This window comes from Microchirus variegatus, assembly GCF_963457635.1.
Source record: "Microchirus variegatus genome assembly, chromosome: 2".
Classification (NCBI taxonomy): domain Eukaryota; kingdom Metazoa; phylum Chordata; class Actinopteri; order Pleuronectiformes; family Soleidae; genus Microchirus; species Microchirus variegatus.
This window is the reverse complement of record NC_139803.1, coordinates 10626685-10644214: the sequence shown is the minus strand read 5'-3', so window position 1 is coordinate 10644214 and position 17530 is coordinate 10626685. Positions and strand designations below refer to the sequence as shown.

The window sequence follows — 17530 nt, the reverse complement described above, 5'->3', positions numbered from 1 at the left end:
AATCAGGCAATCAGGTAAGTGTTATCAACTTTGTTATCATCGCTGGTCATCGATTCATCACTGATAAGAAACAAATCACTGTTTCCAAGAATATATTAGTGTGAATACAGCCTCGGTCAACAACTACAGCCTCATCATTAAGTGAAAACGGGGCATGTTTAGTGGCCCCTTTGCCTCAGACTCTGTCCCGTCTAATAACCACAGCCTCTAACACATCTTCAAATGGTTTTCAGAGCCGGGGCAGCTCCGCGCTTTACGCATTCATCATCTTACAGCGATTAAGTGTATCTTTGCCGAGCTAGACAATTAACCTGGTGTTGTATGCCCTCTGTCGCTGGAGCACTCCTGCTGGATTAAGCAGTCCCTCTCCGTGAACACAGCTGAGGGGATTATTTGGGACTTCAAAGGGGCATTTATTTGTGTAACCTCTCTTGTATGCGAGGATTAAAGGGGAATGCCACTCAAGTGAAGAATTCATGTGTCACTTTTGTTCGATAAAACGCCCATATAATAAGATAACAATGCATGTCTTATTTGGATGTAACGGTGAACCAACAGCTTGATGTTTTCCTTTTTGTTGTCCAAGAATCAATCCATTTATATTTCGCTAATCAGTTGATTAATGTCCAGCGTGTGATGTTTTGCACACCGTGCAGAGTGATTAATTAAAAAACGCAAAAGGCAAAAACAAAGTAATGCAGTGTGGAACGGCAATCAAATGACACAGATTAAAAAGAGAAAAAACTCAGTTGAAGTTGAACACTGAGGAGAGACTAATGCAGAGGAAACTAATTCAACAGAGGTGACACTAATTAGGGGTGGGGCAGACAATCAAGGAAAAAAATACAGAATAACCCAAACCCAGACACAAAGAGCTAAAAACCCAAGGATTATTTCAACAAAAAGTCAAAAAGATAGGCTTTGGAATATGCCCTTTATATGCACTTTGTGCAAGAGCCTTGTCTTATGGAAGCTGCCATCGTTTACTGCTGTGTTTCTACATCGTCCTGATGGAAGCTTAGTAACCAAAGGAAGAAGAACAATATCCAACAGTTTGCAGTCTCACCATTACATGTCACTAATTCGTACGCACTTTTGCCTTAAAATAAGAATCTTTTCTGGTTTCATTTCCTCCTCTATAACAAAGGTTCTTCATCATCATCATTTTGAGATATGAGATTAGTAGCCAATGACTAATTGAGAAAACAGTCAAATTGATCATGAAACAAACAGCCCTATACCAGATTTACAAAAACTCCCAGACAACACCCACCTTGTAAGACCCTCTCAACACCCTCTCCTTCTCCATCCGCAGCAGGTAGCTCTCAGAGTTGCTGTTGTCGATAAGATAGGCCCTGTTCAGACTCTGGTGGAAGTAGAGCTTGGACTCGCCGCCTGTCAGTTGCTTTCCTATGGGCGGGAGAACCATGTAGGAGCCTCGGCTCTGCGATGAAGCAGCGGTGGACGGCGTCTCGGGGAGACTTTGTGTAAAGCGCTCAGTCTGCACGTCATTTGCGTGGGATACTGGCCACTGCAACACACTGCGACACAAATCAGAATAGATTAGGTGATTCAAGTCATCATTTCCACGCTAAATTATGTATTTTATCACTTGTATACAGTTGAGAGGGTTCACCTGTGGCATTGTTCAGGGCTACACTCCATATTTAGCTTTTCCTGCGACATGTGAGTGGACTTCCCAGGGTTTGCCTTTTGCTGATACTCTGTGGAAAGTTCAGACACGGGGCCCAAGTGAGGAGCACCGTGAGGGGACGCTAACTCGACGGCGGCGTCCTGGTCTGTCGGCTGGAGCAGTGGCAGAAGCTGGGACGTATTGTTAAGGCTGATGTTGACGTTGATGGTGGTGGGTAAAGGCGGTTTCTTCCGAGGTTTACGCTGAGAGACAACAGTGGATCGTGATATCAAGGAACCTCTCTTGGCTTTGGCCATGACAGGAGGCTTCTGCTGCTGTCCAGGTGGGCTGTAATACTCCTTACTCTCACTTATCTAGGTGATCCAAAGGTAGAGTTTCATTAGAATGGAATATGTCCACACCCAACTTGAATACTGTGTGTTAACAATGCACTGTTTACTCAAGCTGGCAATCAGGCAATCGAGCAATTAGTCCAAGTACACATGCAGAGGAGAAAATTGATTTATTGGCCGTGTACCCCTGACTCCGCCTCCGTAGGTGACACTGTATCTCTCTATAGCTATTGCGTATTGAATCAGTTTCCTGTTGACCTTTACGCCAAGGCAAATGCAGAGATGGATCGTGCTGTGGTTCTGTGTGTTTCGTACCTGTTGTACATGTTAATCGTGATACAAATTAGCCCATGTTGTCCGAAGAAAGACGCCACCGCCGAGATCTATGCTCCGGGAGAGATTCCGGGTAAAAGACCAGGGAGGAAATTTTGGTGCTTGAGCAAAACACCAAGTCCAACTCCAGTCTGACTATGCGTAAACATGCAGGAGTAATCAGACTCTGAATCGCATCGTTAGTCCGACTAGAACTATTTTAGATGGTCTAACGTGTTTACATGACAAAAAGAACCCAGTTTCTCTGCACCTTGGTGCAGGTGAGTGAAAGGTTTACAAAATTCAAATTCTACTCGGATTTAAGATTTAATGCAGAGATAAGCCAGCTAACTGCTTGATGTACAGATGTTCCTTGGACTCGGTCAAACTATCCCTTCAGTGCCCCCAGAAATGACCTCTTCAATCTCATTCATCCACCGTTACGTTAAAAAGCTGTTGCTGTGGATGTTTATACCTTTAACATCTCAACGCGTTTGCTATGACAAAATGTGGCTCGACACACAAAGCACCAACTCTAATCTATGCATTGCAACACAAAAAAAACCCACAACAGACATGAGCTCTGAGTGAGAGGAAACACTTTACCCCGGGCATAAGAGCCGGCGCTCTTCTTTACATGGCCGCGACAAATTATTAAGCACGAGCTCCATGAGTGTATGTCTCATGCATCTAATGCTCCTGATTTGACGGGGAAACCATTCCAGTGGGAGCATATTTATACTCCCCCCCCCCACTTGGCAGTTTTGCGTTGGCTTGCTCGAGTGCTTGAAACAATAATAATCCTCTCTTTATTTCACAACCACTCCTCCTTTCTATTTTTCATTAAAGCGGCAATCATCTCTGGCGAGCGCGTAAGAACAGTGCCATTAATGAACGGCTCTGCCGTTGTTAGAGCATTTAACACACCCACACAATAATGCAAAGCAAAACAGATTTGACCCGATTGCGGTGGAAAAAGAACAGCCTGGTCTCCCAGAAAAACGTTGATCTTGGGAAATGTTAAATTTGTACTTTCAGGAAAGGGGAAAAAAAACATGTTTGAATGTGACGTTTTGGCAAATTGAGGCAAAATGCTGACCAAAAGAAGGCAAGCGGTAACAACACTATCCTGTTGATCCCAGTGCTGAAACATGAGCTTGTGCTTATTTGTGATTTGCAGAAACACACAGGTGCAACATATAGTGTGATTCTGTTCGGGGGAAAAAAAAGAAAAGCAAAAGGGAGTAGAGGAGGTCTTACCGGAAACTGAGGTGTTTTGTGCTCAGACTCAGAGCCGTGGTTTTGGTCTTGTGCCGTTGTGGTGTCTTCAAGAACGTCAAGCACCTTGAAGCAGAACACAGTGAAGACATAATTGAACGCTTTCAAACCCAAACTGAGAGTTCTCGCACTTGTTTTTCATAATGTGCTAATGAATGTAATTTGTTTTTTGCTCGTGTTTTAACTGCGTAAATTTGTAACTGTCAGGACTCCCTTGAAAATGGGATTTCCCTGGTTAAATAAAGGTTAGAAACGTGGTTTTCTTTCTATACGAGAACCGAACAGTGCTCATCTGTTGAAACCTACATCCATTACTATGAAGGACCGAGTACTTCAGCTACATCGTACTACATTGATTTACTGTTTGAGGCGCTAATGTGTTTGTGTGTGTGTGGCATGGAAATATGTCCCGTTTGTGCTGTAATGAAAATCATTTAGTTAACTTCAGGACTCCCCCCACTGGCGGAAGACCATCTGAGTGGATCAATGCTATTGACGGACTGAAGACTTTTTCCACAGTAATTCTATGAGGTTGAATAGATGAAGGTCAACGAGAATGAGCGGACGTGTTTTTGTTTGACCGTGTCTAACCGGGCTGAAATGCTACTATTATGTACCGGGAGAAGACGGGAAAACTTGTCACGTTGCCGCTTTTGGTACTTAACTGAACATTTACGGGAGATTCTTTTCAAATGGTCGGAGAGACGTCGAGATGGCAGAGCAGTTGTTTGAAGTTCACGAGCAGGTGTCAGTGTCCAACCATGTGTGCACACGCTGACACACACAAACACAAACAAGTCGCAACCTCTCAACTTTATCCGTTCCCCCTGCCGTTGCCTTTTGTCGCCCATTATAAAAATCCCAATCAGTTGGAGCAAATGATCTTGCCAGTATTGCATGTTGAGCATGGTAAGCTGTGTAATATCTTTTCTACTAAATTGGGCCCGTAATTGCCTCTCTGCGAGACGATGTCACAACAAAGTCTGGCAATTGCGGCTAGCTGTATTACCTCCTGTACCCAGGAAACATCTGCTTTCCGCAATGATGACTTCAAAGGGGCTGTGGATCTTGAATTGCATTTAGCTGCTATTGTGGCCAGCCCAGGTAATCTTGATTAGGTGTTTAGACTGAGGCAGGGTATACAGTGGCAGAGAGCTCCCCAGAGCTTTGGTCTAAAGCTATTAAAAGATTGTACATTATGTTCCCCTGGCTTTGAAGTGAGGGCCCGCGAGAGGAGAAGGGACTCTGAGGGCTGAGTGCAATAGCACAAGATTGATCTCCTACTTCTGTCTTTATCAAAGGAGGCCCGAGCCTCGATGAAGCCAATCACTGCTGCGGCCACTCTGCCACTTGGCCGGGGCTAAACATTTGCTGCATTAGGAAATTGTGTACATTTAATAACACGTCTAATTGTAACAAGCTGCCCTCACATGGCCGCTCCCTTCAAAAAGAACCAAATGGGTCATTTCATTTTAAAAGGGCTCGGTAACAACTGGCTTGTCTAGACTCATATTGATTTGTGAAACTGATGCGATTTGTGCATGGAGTGTTGCTATCTTTTGCCAGATGCAAAACACAAGGGAGGGTTGGGTGGAAGCATTGCGATGTCTCGTGATACTAATGACTTAAATGTTGTTTTTGGTTTTTACATCTCTCTCTCCCCAACTCCTAAATATGATATATTTTTTAAAATTATGTTTTAAAGATAATCCCATGCATAATTTATTTGATCTTCAGTTTGGAGCACGCAAAAAATAACTGGTCATATTTCATCCAAGAATATACTGCGGACTCACCAGAATTTGTTTTATTTTAACATACGGTTTAAGAATTACCTTTTCCCCTATTTCTGATTAGCTTTGTTGATATGTTACACTGTTGCTGTAGCACAACCCATTCATAGATTAATCCTGTAATGAAACCCAAAAAAAAAAAAAACAGGCTACGTGCAAATTGGTGCCCCCGTCTTTTATGCCTTGTGTCCCTCATTAAGTAAGATGTCTTAGGGGAGACAGAGCGATGGAAAACTAACAAGCGAATTCAGAAGGAAAATGACAAAACACAAGGGTTCAGGAGAGGGAAAGGCTCTGGCTCTGTTTACCATTGCACAAAGCTAACGGCTCTTGACTATGTAAATGGTGATGATATGAGACATTGTGGAGGGCTGGGGCTCAGATGGGTGAACAAGGTTGGGGGTATTATAGCCAGCAAAACAGTCTTGTGACCCAACAAATGGGAAATGCGGGCCATCCCGGGCCAATTATGCCACTGTGCCAGGTGCAGGGACGTCTAAGAGCCTATTGGTAACCATGCGTCTCTGATGTTCTCGTACACATCGACTCGTAATATGCAGCGCATAGTCAGACATATGGTGGAGAGGAGAGAGAGGGCAGATGAAAAACAGCGATGCTCTTTAGCCAAATTAATTTTTACAGAGTGAGTCAGAGCAAAGATTATATCTATATTCTCTATGTTGTTGTCTAAGATGGCATATTTATATATATATATACACACAGTTACCAATAATACGACTACATAAGCACACACAAGGCTGATGCAGAAACAACAATATTTATCTATGGATTCAGAACTAAATTATATCCTAAATTGTCTCATTTAAAGTCAAACTCCTATGTCTCTGTCTTTTTTAATCTAAACATAAATCAATAATTTAAAAGCTAGATATTCAAAGATGCCAGAATAGATATAAGTTCATGCGAAAAGGCTAAGTTGTAAAGCCGGAGGCTGTCACCAAACTGATCAGATACATGCAAATTCAAACTGTCACATTTCCCACTAGGGATTTAAAAAGACCTGAAATATTCCCGTCCCGTCGTATTTTCTGTCGTATGTTCCCAGTCAAACCTAATCCTAAACCATCTTAGCAGAACAATAGCTGAGTTGTCCCAAGATTTATTTATCAGTACTAGTGCAGCTCCTGCTGTCTGTTTCTGTAACTGCAGTCTGTTCCTCGCCTGTTGTGTATCATCATATTCTCACTGTGTGATTTTATTGTTGAGAGAACGACATACCTCCATGATGTCGTCTGTCATCGTCTCCTTGTACACATGCTTTCTCACATAGGAGCCCCGTTTGGGAATAATGCGCCCCAGGGTTTTCTTGTTGCGGTCCACTATGTCCCTCCTGTGTTGCTTTTTGTTCGACAAAACCTCGGAGGACGTCACCAATGACTCCTGGGCGTCTTCTGTCTGAGATTCGGCAGCATGCGACTCTTCTGACGTCGTGTAGGACGTGCTACTGTTTTCCACTGAACTGTCACAGTGGGAAGATGTTGAAGTGCTCGTGTGGTCATCTTCTGGATGGAGGTGATACGGTTGACTGGACTTGTCGGCAGCTATAAGCGGAGTCGCCACATCGGTCGGACTTGTGACCACAATATACCTGTATCCCCCTTTTATTTCCACTGCCTCAGAAACTTCCTCCTGATCGTTTTCCCTGGCAGAAATCTGCAGCCTCTCAAAGACGTGGCCAGACAGATCAGAGGAGGAGGTGGTGTCCTCGGTGAGCAGCTGACTGTAAGATTAAAGAATGACAACAGAATAAACAACAGCAGAGTTTTGCATTAGTCAGTCATAGTGAGTATTGTATATTATATTATATATTATATAGTCAGTTTGTTTTTGGTCACTGGTATGGAATTTCTGGGAAAAAACGCAATTTGATTTGAGACGTAAAAGGAACAGCAGTAAGGGTTCTGGGTTCTCCAGTTTCCACAGGCCAACAACATGGAGATTTGGGGAATTAGCCAAATTGGACACTCTAAATTGACCGTAGGTGTGAGTTTGAGAGTGAATGATTGTTCGTCTGTCCAGGTTGCGACCCCGGCTTTCGCCCTATGTCACCTGGGATCAGCAACAGCGCCTCCCGCGACCCTCATGTGGAGGATAAAGCAGTAGAAGATGAGTGAGGAACTGCATTATTCCAAATCCAAAACCCTGCAGAGAACATTGTTGACCTGATTTGACCATGATACACATGGATGTTTGATGACAACCCCATGTCCTTATGGCTGCAACTTCACAACAGTGGTAAAAACCTAAAGAGAACTGTCCATACATCTATAATCTACAATATTTTGTGTAATTAAGGTAATGTCATGGTCAGGGGCTGCATTATACATGCAAAAGGAAGTGTCACCGACACCTGAACGCCACATAGTCCTGTACTGAGAGAGGTCAAAGGAACAAGAGGCATTACACTGTTATTAGAATGATGATGTCCTCAAACAAAGTACGAGGCCTTATTACAGACTTCTGAAATTGAAACAGATGAGGGGGATTACGAGCCTGTATTTACAGATAATTTTCGTATTTTCACCTCCAGGCTCACTAATGAGAGCGTATTTGAGAGCTACTAGCAGGGGAATGGCTCACAAACGGCAATTTTCAGCTTATGAAATGGCCCGAAAATTGCAGGCTAAAATGCTCTTTCTGATGGTGATGAAAAGATCTCATTAAAATAAATAGCAGAGAGCCTCTTTGTTGTGCTTACTGGGAGGATGAGGGGGAGCCTAATTCTCCTGCTGTGATGTGGGTGGGTGTTGGGGGGGGGGGGGGGGGGTGGAGGTGGAGGTGTAGGGCCCTTCACGTCGATGAGGCCAAAAGGGTAAGGGATGTCTCAGACTCAAACAAGTTGGAGAATGCATTGTAAACAACATGCGGCAATAAACATACCACACAGGCCGTTGTTTCACGAAGATGCAGACACAAACATACAATACAGTATCCAGTGAAATTGAGAGTGAGAGTGAGAAAAAATATAGCGAGGAGGCAAGAATGGAGTTGCTTAAATAGAAATCTTTTGCTTGAATGAGGAATGCCCCATTGGGGTTTGTAAACTATGCAGTGGCATTGTGTGGAAAAAAAGGCTTACCCGCTTTGAGGAGGCAGTAGAGAGGACTATGAGAACATGATAATGGGAATGGGACCGCGTCCGCTGCCTCAATGCAACGTAATGGAGTCTTTTGTGAGGAAAATGTCACGTTCATTTTATTTTGAAACAATGTCGTTTGGGGGGGAAGCACACCCCACTCTTGGCGGGCATCAATCTGTACAGGTTAATGACGGGAAAATGGAGAATGCCCCTATTCTGTGTTGTGCGGGGGGAGACGACTATCAGGCCAGGGTCTGAAGGAGGAGAGGAGACGGCGGTGCGAGTCGATGGGATCGCAGGAACAGATGAGGTGTTGTCCTCGACCACAGAGACCTTGCTCTGCTCTGCTCCATCAGAGGAGTAAAAGGAGATCTCCTGCACGGCAACAATGATCCCCGTTAATGGACCACGAGTGACCACTTATTGTGATCCACCCAAACAAAACAAAAATCTAATTTCCCTCAAATGAAAGCTGTTACCATGAAAGCACCTGAATTAGGCTATTCTCCCTGCTACACACAATCAGCGCCTGCATCTCATTAAATAGCCGACAGTTTCATTGTTGAGTGAATGAATGAAGGCTCTTTTTTTTTTTTTTATCTTTTATCATGCGCGTGCTGTTTGAAAGTAAAAGATTTGATTGCTGCCGTACCCTGCTTGTTGTATTCAATCTAAGCAGCACTATTATCTGCTTAATTGTAATTAATTTGTCACACAGAAGAGAGACATTACGGTGAACAGCTTATATTGTTTGAAACCGCGGGATTTGATGTGATACAACGAGCCATTAACGCCGCCAGCCATATTGTCATCACACCTGACTAATCTGTACAATTATCCTAAGTGAAATGAGCTTTTTAATCACAAAATGATAATAAATACATGTTTTTGATGGGACGATAAACTTTGAAATAGAGTGGGTTCAGCCGAGGACAACGAACATCATTTACTGCCACCACCAAAACAAGACATTTGAGAACATCATTATTTCCAGGTTTAGGAAACACCAAATCAACTGCAAATTTTTCAGCGTTTTCTGACATTTCATGGACCAAAACAAGCTCTCGCATTAATCTAGAAAATAATCGACAGATTAGTCTTGTACAGACCATTAATCGTCGTCTTCACCAAGAACTGACGAGTGAAACTAGTAGGGAATGTTTACTTCAGAGTGGCTTAATTTGTAAATTACAATATCTATATTTGCCATGCATGTCAATTTATTGATTTATTGTATTGCACGAGGAAGTGGGACGACATATCACTAAGTGGATATTTCGATCCACTCCTAGCATTAAGTTTGCATATTACAAGTCTACCCTGCTGTGCAGCCCGAGCACCGAGAAACCCATTGCTTTCCTTCAGAATATTAGCATTATTATTACTCAGTGTCATCGCACACATTTCTGAGGGGGTTAAAGTGCCTAAAAACTTTGCATGGCGGTCAGGGGTGGCGAAAATGCAGTATTCTCATAGTCCTCGGGCCCTAAGGTGAAACGCATATGGAGCAAGCCAAGCGGCACCAAATTTCATGGAACTTGGTGGGAAACCCGTTATAGCCCAAGACAAACAAAAAAGTCCATTAGGACGATGGCCTCAACTTAACAGGAAGTCGGCCATTTTGAATGTAGCGTCCATCTTGGCGATTTGCATGCTTCGTAAATGATTGTCCATCGTTCCAATATAAATTAACGTGTCAATTTGCTATCACGAGAACACATTCTGACCACAACTACCTGATGCTGGGTGTGTGTGTATGTTGTTGACCTGCAGTGATGGACAAAACTGAAAGTGTGTAACGTACCTTCTTTCTTTCCCATCCATTTGTGTGTCCAAATATTCAGTCTGTACAGGTCGGGAGTTCCTCTCGGCATTGGGGTCCGGCGACTCCTCGAGGCTGTCGTAACCCTGATTTTCATCTTCACCTTCGTCTGGTTGTGACACCTCAGCGTTCTCCTTGTCAGCGCACACGTGAAGCTGCTGTTGGTCGGCTCTCTCCTGGGCCAAGCTCTCTGTGTCGGACTCCACCGACTTCCACTGCTCATTCCTCACCTCTGGATCCATCTGTCCATGTGTTTCCTCCATGGTTTGGTTTGGTCGTAGATGCATGGAGACCTGTTCACCTACATGGTAAATATATTGAAAGCATATTTTTATTGTAAGAATGAACAGCAGGCGAAACTTCTTATTTGGTGATTGATGGCAGTTTGCATCCATACTGTTATGTATTTAATCGTCCATTAGTCTGAGTGCAGATAAGGAATTATGTATGAAAGATCGATAAATGGGCAATTTCCTTTTATGTCACACACACCTGTGGAATTGTCTCCTTGGTGCCTGCTGACATTGAAGATCAAAGCAGTCACTAATCAGGTTTATTCATCTTATTTTTCCTCTTCAGCCAGATTAACATACGTCAAATGTGCACTTTGGCCAAAAATGGTAAGCTGTGGCTTTTCTAATGAATAGATTTTTTTTTGTTTTTTGTAAATGTCTCATAGGAAATTAATGTAGAGCACAGACCAAAGGCAGATGGAATTGCCATGTCACAGTGACCCATTTCCAGATCAAATGATGTGCACAAATCAAACTCTTAACAATTACTCAATGAATCGTTTAATAAATGAATCGTCAACTACTTTTGAGTGTTTTTAAGTAATTAGAGCAAGTTTTCAGCTTCTTAATGTGAATATTTTCTGGTTTCTTGGCTACATATAACAAAGAAATCATGAAAACTGAATATTGGTTTGGTTTTTCGACAAGACACTACACACTACACACAACACTAAGACATTTAAGAACATCATCCTTTCCAGGTTTGAGAATTGGAGACGACTTTAAAAATCTTCTGTCAGTATTCATGGACACTTTACTGACCTCAGCCTGACCTCAAAGGATGAGTTTCTTTCTAAAGAGGATCCCAAATCATAGAAGCAAGCATGAGACGCGTTACGTGTAGCTAAAAACGGTGTTATCTGTATCTTATAGCCATGATGGACACGAAGCTAGTGCCGTAAAGCATACTATTTCGCGCCACACACGCAGACACCGACAAATGACGCGTCCCTTTCGATTCGTGTGGTAAAATATATCGTGTATGTGTCGCATTAACAAGACGTTGACATAATTTAAGTGTGTGGTGAAGCTCAGAGACTCACCTTTTTCTCTCTGTCGAGCTGTCGAGCTCTGCTACCATGGAAACGTGACGCAGACGTAAACATAATGTGGGGGGGAAACTGAGCGCAGACCGGAAGCAAGACTGGTTACGGTTATGGTTTGACTTGGTTCACGTGAAATGAGGACTGGTTAGAGGTGAGTTAAGTTTACGTGTCCGCTATTTAGCTTGGGAGTTTCTCTCCCTGTGTGATTGACACACACACGGAAGTCTGGTTGTATGACCATCAACACTAACTGTGCTTACACACACTGATTAACTGTGGGGGAGTGGTGCTGGTGAGTGGGGGCATTGTGGGGGGGGGGGGGGGGGTAATACACAAACACAGGGAGAACATGCAAAACTGCAGGTAGAAAAGCCCACGTTCCAACCGGGATTCGATCCCTGGTCCAAAGGCAAGGTTGCAACACTCCACACGAGTGTGCTCAACCAGGTGAGCTATTTGAACCTGTGTGCTTGGTCCCAAAATTTGGAAGGCTTTCAATAACAGAACATGACTTCAAAGTATTGAACTATTTACTGATGTCCGTCCAGCACAGTCAGCCAAACAGTTAGTGTAATGGTTTACACACTTGTCTTTGGAGAAGGAGACCTTGGTTCCATTCTCGCTTGGAATAAGGACCTTGCTGCATGGCGTGTTCAGTGTTCTTTGGAACCTTAAAATGTTGCAGTGTAAGGGAATTGAACTCTCAACCTCAAGACTTGAACATTGTGAAGCCTGCTCTTCAACCAGCTGAGCTAACTCCACACTCTCTCTTCAGTTTTGTATCACCTATTCACTGTCCTGGGTTTGATGCCCTGTGGGTCAGCAAGATTTAAGGTTCAGTTCGAGTGAACAACCACAGAGTGCTGGAACTGAACCTGTCACCTACTGTTCTGACACAACTTTCTGGTCAGGAACATGGCCTCCACGCCACCAAGCTCACCTTTGTCTATATCTTCTTTAATCTTCACTTTGGAAGATGTGCTTTAAAATGTCCTGGTCCTGAAAGGAACTGAACGTACAACATTTCCGGCGTCACAGCAGCGTTCTTGTCCAGTGAGCAACCTGAAACTTGTCGTCATCAGCTTCTCGTTGAGCTTTTGACTGTTGACTTTGACCATTGCACTCAAAGAGCTCGCCATAAGGTTCAAACTCACAACCTCAGGCACACAAGTCCTTTTCTTCCAGCACGAGCTATTCTTCCTGACCTGCAAACACCACGTTGCTGGTATTTTTAAATTCTTGGTACTTGTTCCAACCGGGACTCTGGTTTCCTGCTCCAAAGACAAGCATCCAAACCATTACACCAACATCGAAATGTGTCAGGATGCATGATTTTATCGGTATGGGCAGATATTGGCTTTAAAGAGTTTGCACCGGCAAAAACGGCGAGATCTGCTGATATGACTAGATGACTAGAACCCCCTACAGCTATTTTTTTATGCTTATTTATTTTGCAAAATAAAGATATTTCACATCCACATCTGCTGCAACATAAGTATGAAAAATAGTATGTTAATACTATTGACTACAGAAGAGACTCAATGACCTAAAGGAAATACATATTGGTATAGATATTAGCCCAAGCACTCTGATATATGGGCATATTGGATATGGGCCAAAGGTATAATATCGTGCCTCCTTAAAAATGCATTTTCTGTGATGGGATAGCGCATGACCACTTGCAAGTACAGGTGTAAATGAGCCCCAAGGACAGATCGTTATCCGCTACACACTTCGTCTATACAATAGTGCAACTTTACGTACAGCTAATGTCGTTGTGGTTGCACACAGGATGTGACGCTGTTTGAGTGAATTATTAGAAGTGGTGGTGGTGTTGGTAGGAAAAACAAATACGGTGAGCTATCGCGATAGTGTGTGTGACAATATTATATCGCTTTTGAGACACCAATTTTTTTGTGTATATATTATTTTCACTGATATACAAATAAACATCAAACTTTTTAGTGAACATTTTTTTTTTAGATAAATTCACATTTCAGTCCACTAGATGGTGCCAAGTGCTCATTATCACCACACTGTCAGTATAACGCAATATATGATTTTGCAAATATTGTGATAAATCGTATCATGGTGTCTCTGATTTTAAATAAATAAAACAAGTAGGGATTGCTTCATTATTAAACCATTATTCAAATAATTGTCAAATACTTTAATCGAGAAATTTTCTCGATCAATAGATTTCTGTAACACAGAGGAAACTATATCATTTGTATGTAAAGTGGAAATTAAATGAAGGGTGTGTGTTTACTGTGTCCAGTATATATATATATATATATATATATATATTCACTGAAACAAGGGACTTTTTTCCCTTCTCCTGTCTCTACATCGACTTTATTTAATTCTCGTCTCTGCACTTGTCCCTGTCCCACATTGATGAAATACATTTAAATGAGCCGACCAGCTAATTTCTCAAAACTAGACAAAACATATTTATGTGATGGGGACAGCCTTAGTTGTGAAAATGTGAGTTTTGGATATCTGACTCATTCAGATTGGCTTTCCCAAAAACGTTTCCAATTACTAAACGCAATCCAACACAGTTTTAATCGACCTCCTCAATGGTTGGTTGAGAGCAATCGCCACCAGGCGTACCGCCAGGCACGCCACCGGGCATGCCAGCGCTTTGGTACAGCTTTCTCATGATGGGGTTGCACATCTTCTCCAGCTTCTCCTGTTGATGCTCATATTCGTCCTTCTCTGCAGTCTGCAAAACAAAGAACACTTTAGTTTTCAAGCAAATGTCACGTCATCAGGACTAAGAGAAAACTGTATCTACCTGGTTCTGGTCCAACCAGCTGATGACATCATTACACTTGTTCAAGATGGTCTGCTTGTCGCCGTCACTGATCTTGCCAGCCAGCTTCTCATCCTCCACAGTGGTCTTCATATTGAAAGCGTACGACTCCAGACTGTTCTTAGCATACAGTTTTTCACGCTGGATGTCGTCCTCTGCCTTGTATTGCTCTGCTTCCTGGACCATGCGTTCAATGGCATCCTTGCTGAGACGACCTGTGGTGAAATGAGCAAGAATAACAACTGATTATTCTTTGTGGACTGCGATTATGATAAGAATAAATTTAAAATTTTCATACCACTGTCATTGGTGATGGTGATCTTGTTCTCCTTCCCAGTGCTCTTGTCGACAGCAGTGACATTCATGATGCCGTTGGCATCGATATCGTATGTCACCTCAATCTGGGGAACACCACGGGGAGCAGGAGGGATTCCAGTCAGCTCAAACTTTCCCAGCAAGTTGTTGTCTCTGGTCATAGCACGCTCACCCTCATACACCTGTTGGGAGTGTGAAGTGTGAGCAGGCACGTCCCGATAGCCGATGTAAAGGAGACACTTATCTCTTGAACATCGTTGAGGTGGCCTGCAAGAGAGTTCCCCCTACTCTGGATCTTTTCAAAGGAGTAGATGGTTCTGCTACTTTGGAGACCCAGATGAGGGTTCGGGATTTAAAATGCTTGAATAAAAAGTGAATGGTTGTGGTTACCTGGATGAAGACATCAGGCTGGTGGTCAGAGTAGGTGGTGAAGATCTGTGTCTGCTTGGTTGGAATGGTGGTGTTACGCTTGATCAGGACAGTCATGACACCTCCAGCAGTCTCAATACCCAGGGACAGAGGGGTGACGTCCAGAAGCAGCAGATCCCGCACATTCTCAGATTTGTCTCCAGTCAGGATGGCGGCCTGGACAGCTGCAGAGACAAAATAAGCAGCTCTTATTGTTGCCGATGTCATTCTTGCACATGCAATTAAAAATGATTAGATCTGACTATGGACTGCAGGAAAGATGAACTGGTTGATGAAAGACACTTACCAGCTCCATAGGCCACAGCTTCATCTGGATTGATGCTCTTGTTGAGTTCCTTTCCATTGAAGAAGTCCTGGAGAAGCTTCTGGATCTTGGGGATACGAGTGGAGCCACCGACCAGCACAATGTCATGGATCTGTGCCTTATCCATCTTAGCGTCACAGAGGGACTTCTCCACAGGGTCCAAGGTGCCACGGAAGAGGTCAGCGTTGAGCTCCTCAAAGCGAGCCCTGGTGATGGAGGTGTAGAAGTCAACTCCCTCATACAGGGAGTCGATTTCAATGCTGGCCTGGGTGCTGGAAGACAGTGTGCGCTTTGCTCTTTCACAAGCTGTGTGGAGACGACGGACAGCTCTCTTGTTGTCACTGATGTCCTTCTTGTACTTGCGCTTGAACTCTGAGATGAAGTGGTTCACCATGCGGTTGTCAAAGTCTTCACCACCAAGATGAGTATCTCCAGCGGTGGATTTGACCTCAAAGATGCCATCGTCGATGGTCAGGATGGACACATCGAAGGTTCCACCGCCAAGATCAAAGATGAGGACATTCCTCTCTGCACCAACCTAATAAAAACATCAATGTTAGCTCACCAAAAAATTTATCACCACTATTATTCAAGTAAACATTTCTGATGTTTTATTTACCTTCTTGTCTAAACCATAGGCGATGGCAGCAGCAGTTGGTTCGTTGATGATACGCAGAACATTGAGGCCAGAGATGGTACCAGCATCCTTAGTCGCCTGTCGCTGGGAGTCGTTGAAGTAGGCGGGCACTGTGATTACAGCATTGTTGACAGTCTGAAAGGAAATGAAACAAATATTAGAATATTCCATACAACATGTTTTGTAATTTTTGTTTCCAGAGCTATGCCAAATAACTTACTTTTCCGAGGTAGGCTTCAGCAATCTCCTTCATCTTTACCAGCACCATGGAGGAGATCTCCTCTGGGTAGAAGGACTTTGTCTCACCCATGTGCTCAACTTCAACCTTGGGGCGAGTGCTGTCATTGACGACGTTAAATGGCCAGTGCTTCATGTCCGACTGCACAACTGCGTCATCAAACCTGCGGCCGATCAGCCTCTTGGCATCTGAAAGAAGTTTGATTTTAAACATCTCAACACATCAGCTTCAGTAAAGAAGACTCCTGTATGAAACTTGTCTTACCAAACACGGTGTTGGTGGGGTTCATGGCAACCTGATTCTTGGCTGCATCTCCAATCAGCCTCTCTGTGTCTGTGAAGGCCACATAGCTGGGTGTGGTCCTGTTGCCCTGGTCGTTGGCGATGACTTCAACTTTGCCATGCTGGAACACTCCGACACAGGAGTACGTGGTCCCAAGATCGATACCAATAGCTTGCTCCTTTGTCATGATTTCTGTTGATTAAAAAAAAAAGTTGACAAGATTATAGCCGTACAGTTAAGAACATAAGCACCCAAAAAGGAATAAAATTTAAGACTCAATCTATTCACCTCAGTACAATCTTAAAAATGTATAACTGTATTTATAGTTATTCTTCTTCTGTGTTTTACAGCTTGTGTAATGCTGCCTTTGTGTCAGGAGGGATATTATAAAAGATCGATAAAAGCGACACTTTCCTTTCTTGTTGCACATGAAAGGGAAGCTCTTACCTTGTGTGTGTTGGTAGAAGAATCCGGAACTGCATTACACCTGTCTCAGTCTACAGTCTGACAAGAAAGAGCTGAAGAAGAAGAATACAGAGGATGGAATAATCCAGAAGAACATGCCAGTTATGTCATAACCGCTCAGGCCTGCTTCTCACTATTACTGTTGTTACTCTGGTTAAATTTGAACAGTTGTTTTAGTCTCAAATACATTCCAGAGCAAATAAATGTGCTCATTTGTGTTAATGTTTTTTTTCCTCACCAACACCTGTAGTTGCAGTGTTCTCCCACAAGGTGTCGCAGTAATACTGCAGCATTTGTTCATGACATTCTGAGTCCCTTTTATGGAGTTTCAGTATAATCACAAATTTGAAAAACAAACGACTTTTTCACCATTTTTCAAGTATTCAGTTATCACTCTAAATTTTAACTACAT

The 17530-nt window shown here is 43.2% G+C and overlaps 1 protein-coding gene across 1 annotated transcript; it reads right to left on the bottom strand.

Annotated features, from left to right (window-relative positions):
- Positions 1–14196: 14196 nt before the first annotated feature.
- LOC310943910 (heat shock cognate 71 kDa protein-like) lies at positions 14197–16840 on the bottom strand (the record flags this gene model as incomplete). Its single annotated transcript, XM_083909594.1, has 8 exons — positions 14197–14358; positions 14431–14663; positions 14747–14945; positions 15154–15356; positions 15479–16034; positions 16116–16268; positions 16354–16559; positions 16636–16840. 8 exons carry the CDS (start codon positions 16838–16840, stop codon positions 14197–14199), a joined length of 1917 nt encoding a protein of 638 aa, XP_083765720.1.
- Between the last annotated feature and the right edge of the window lie 690 nt (positions 16841–17530).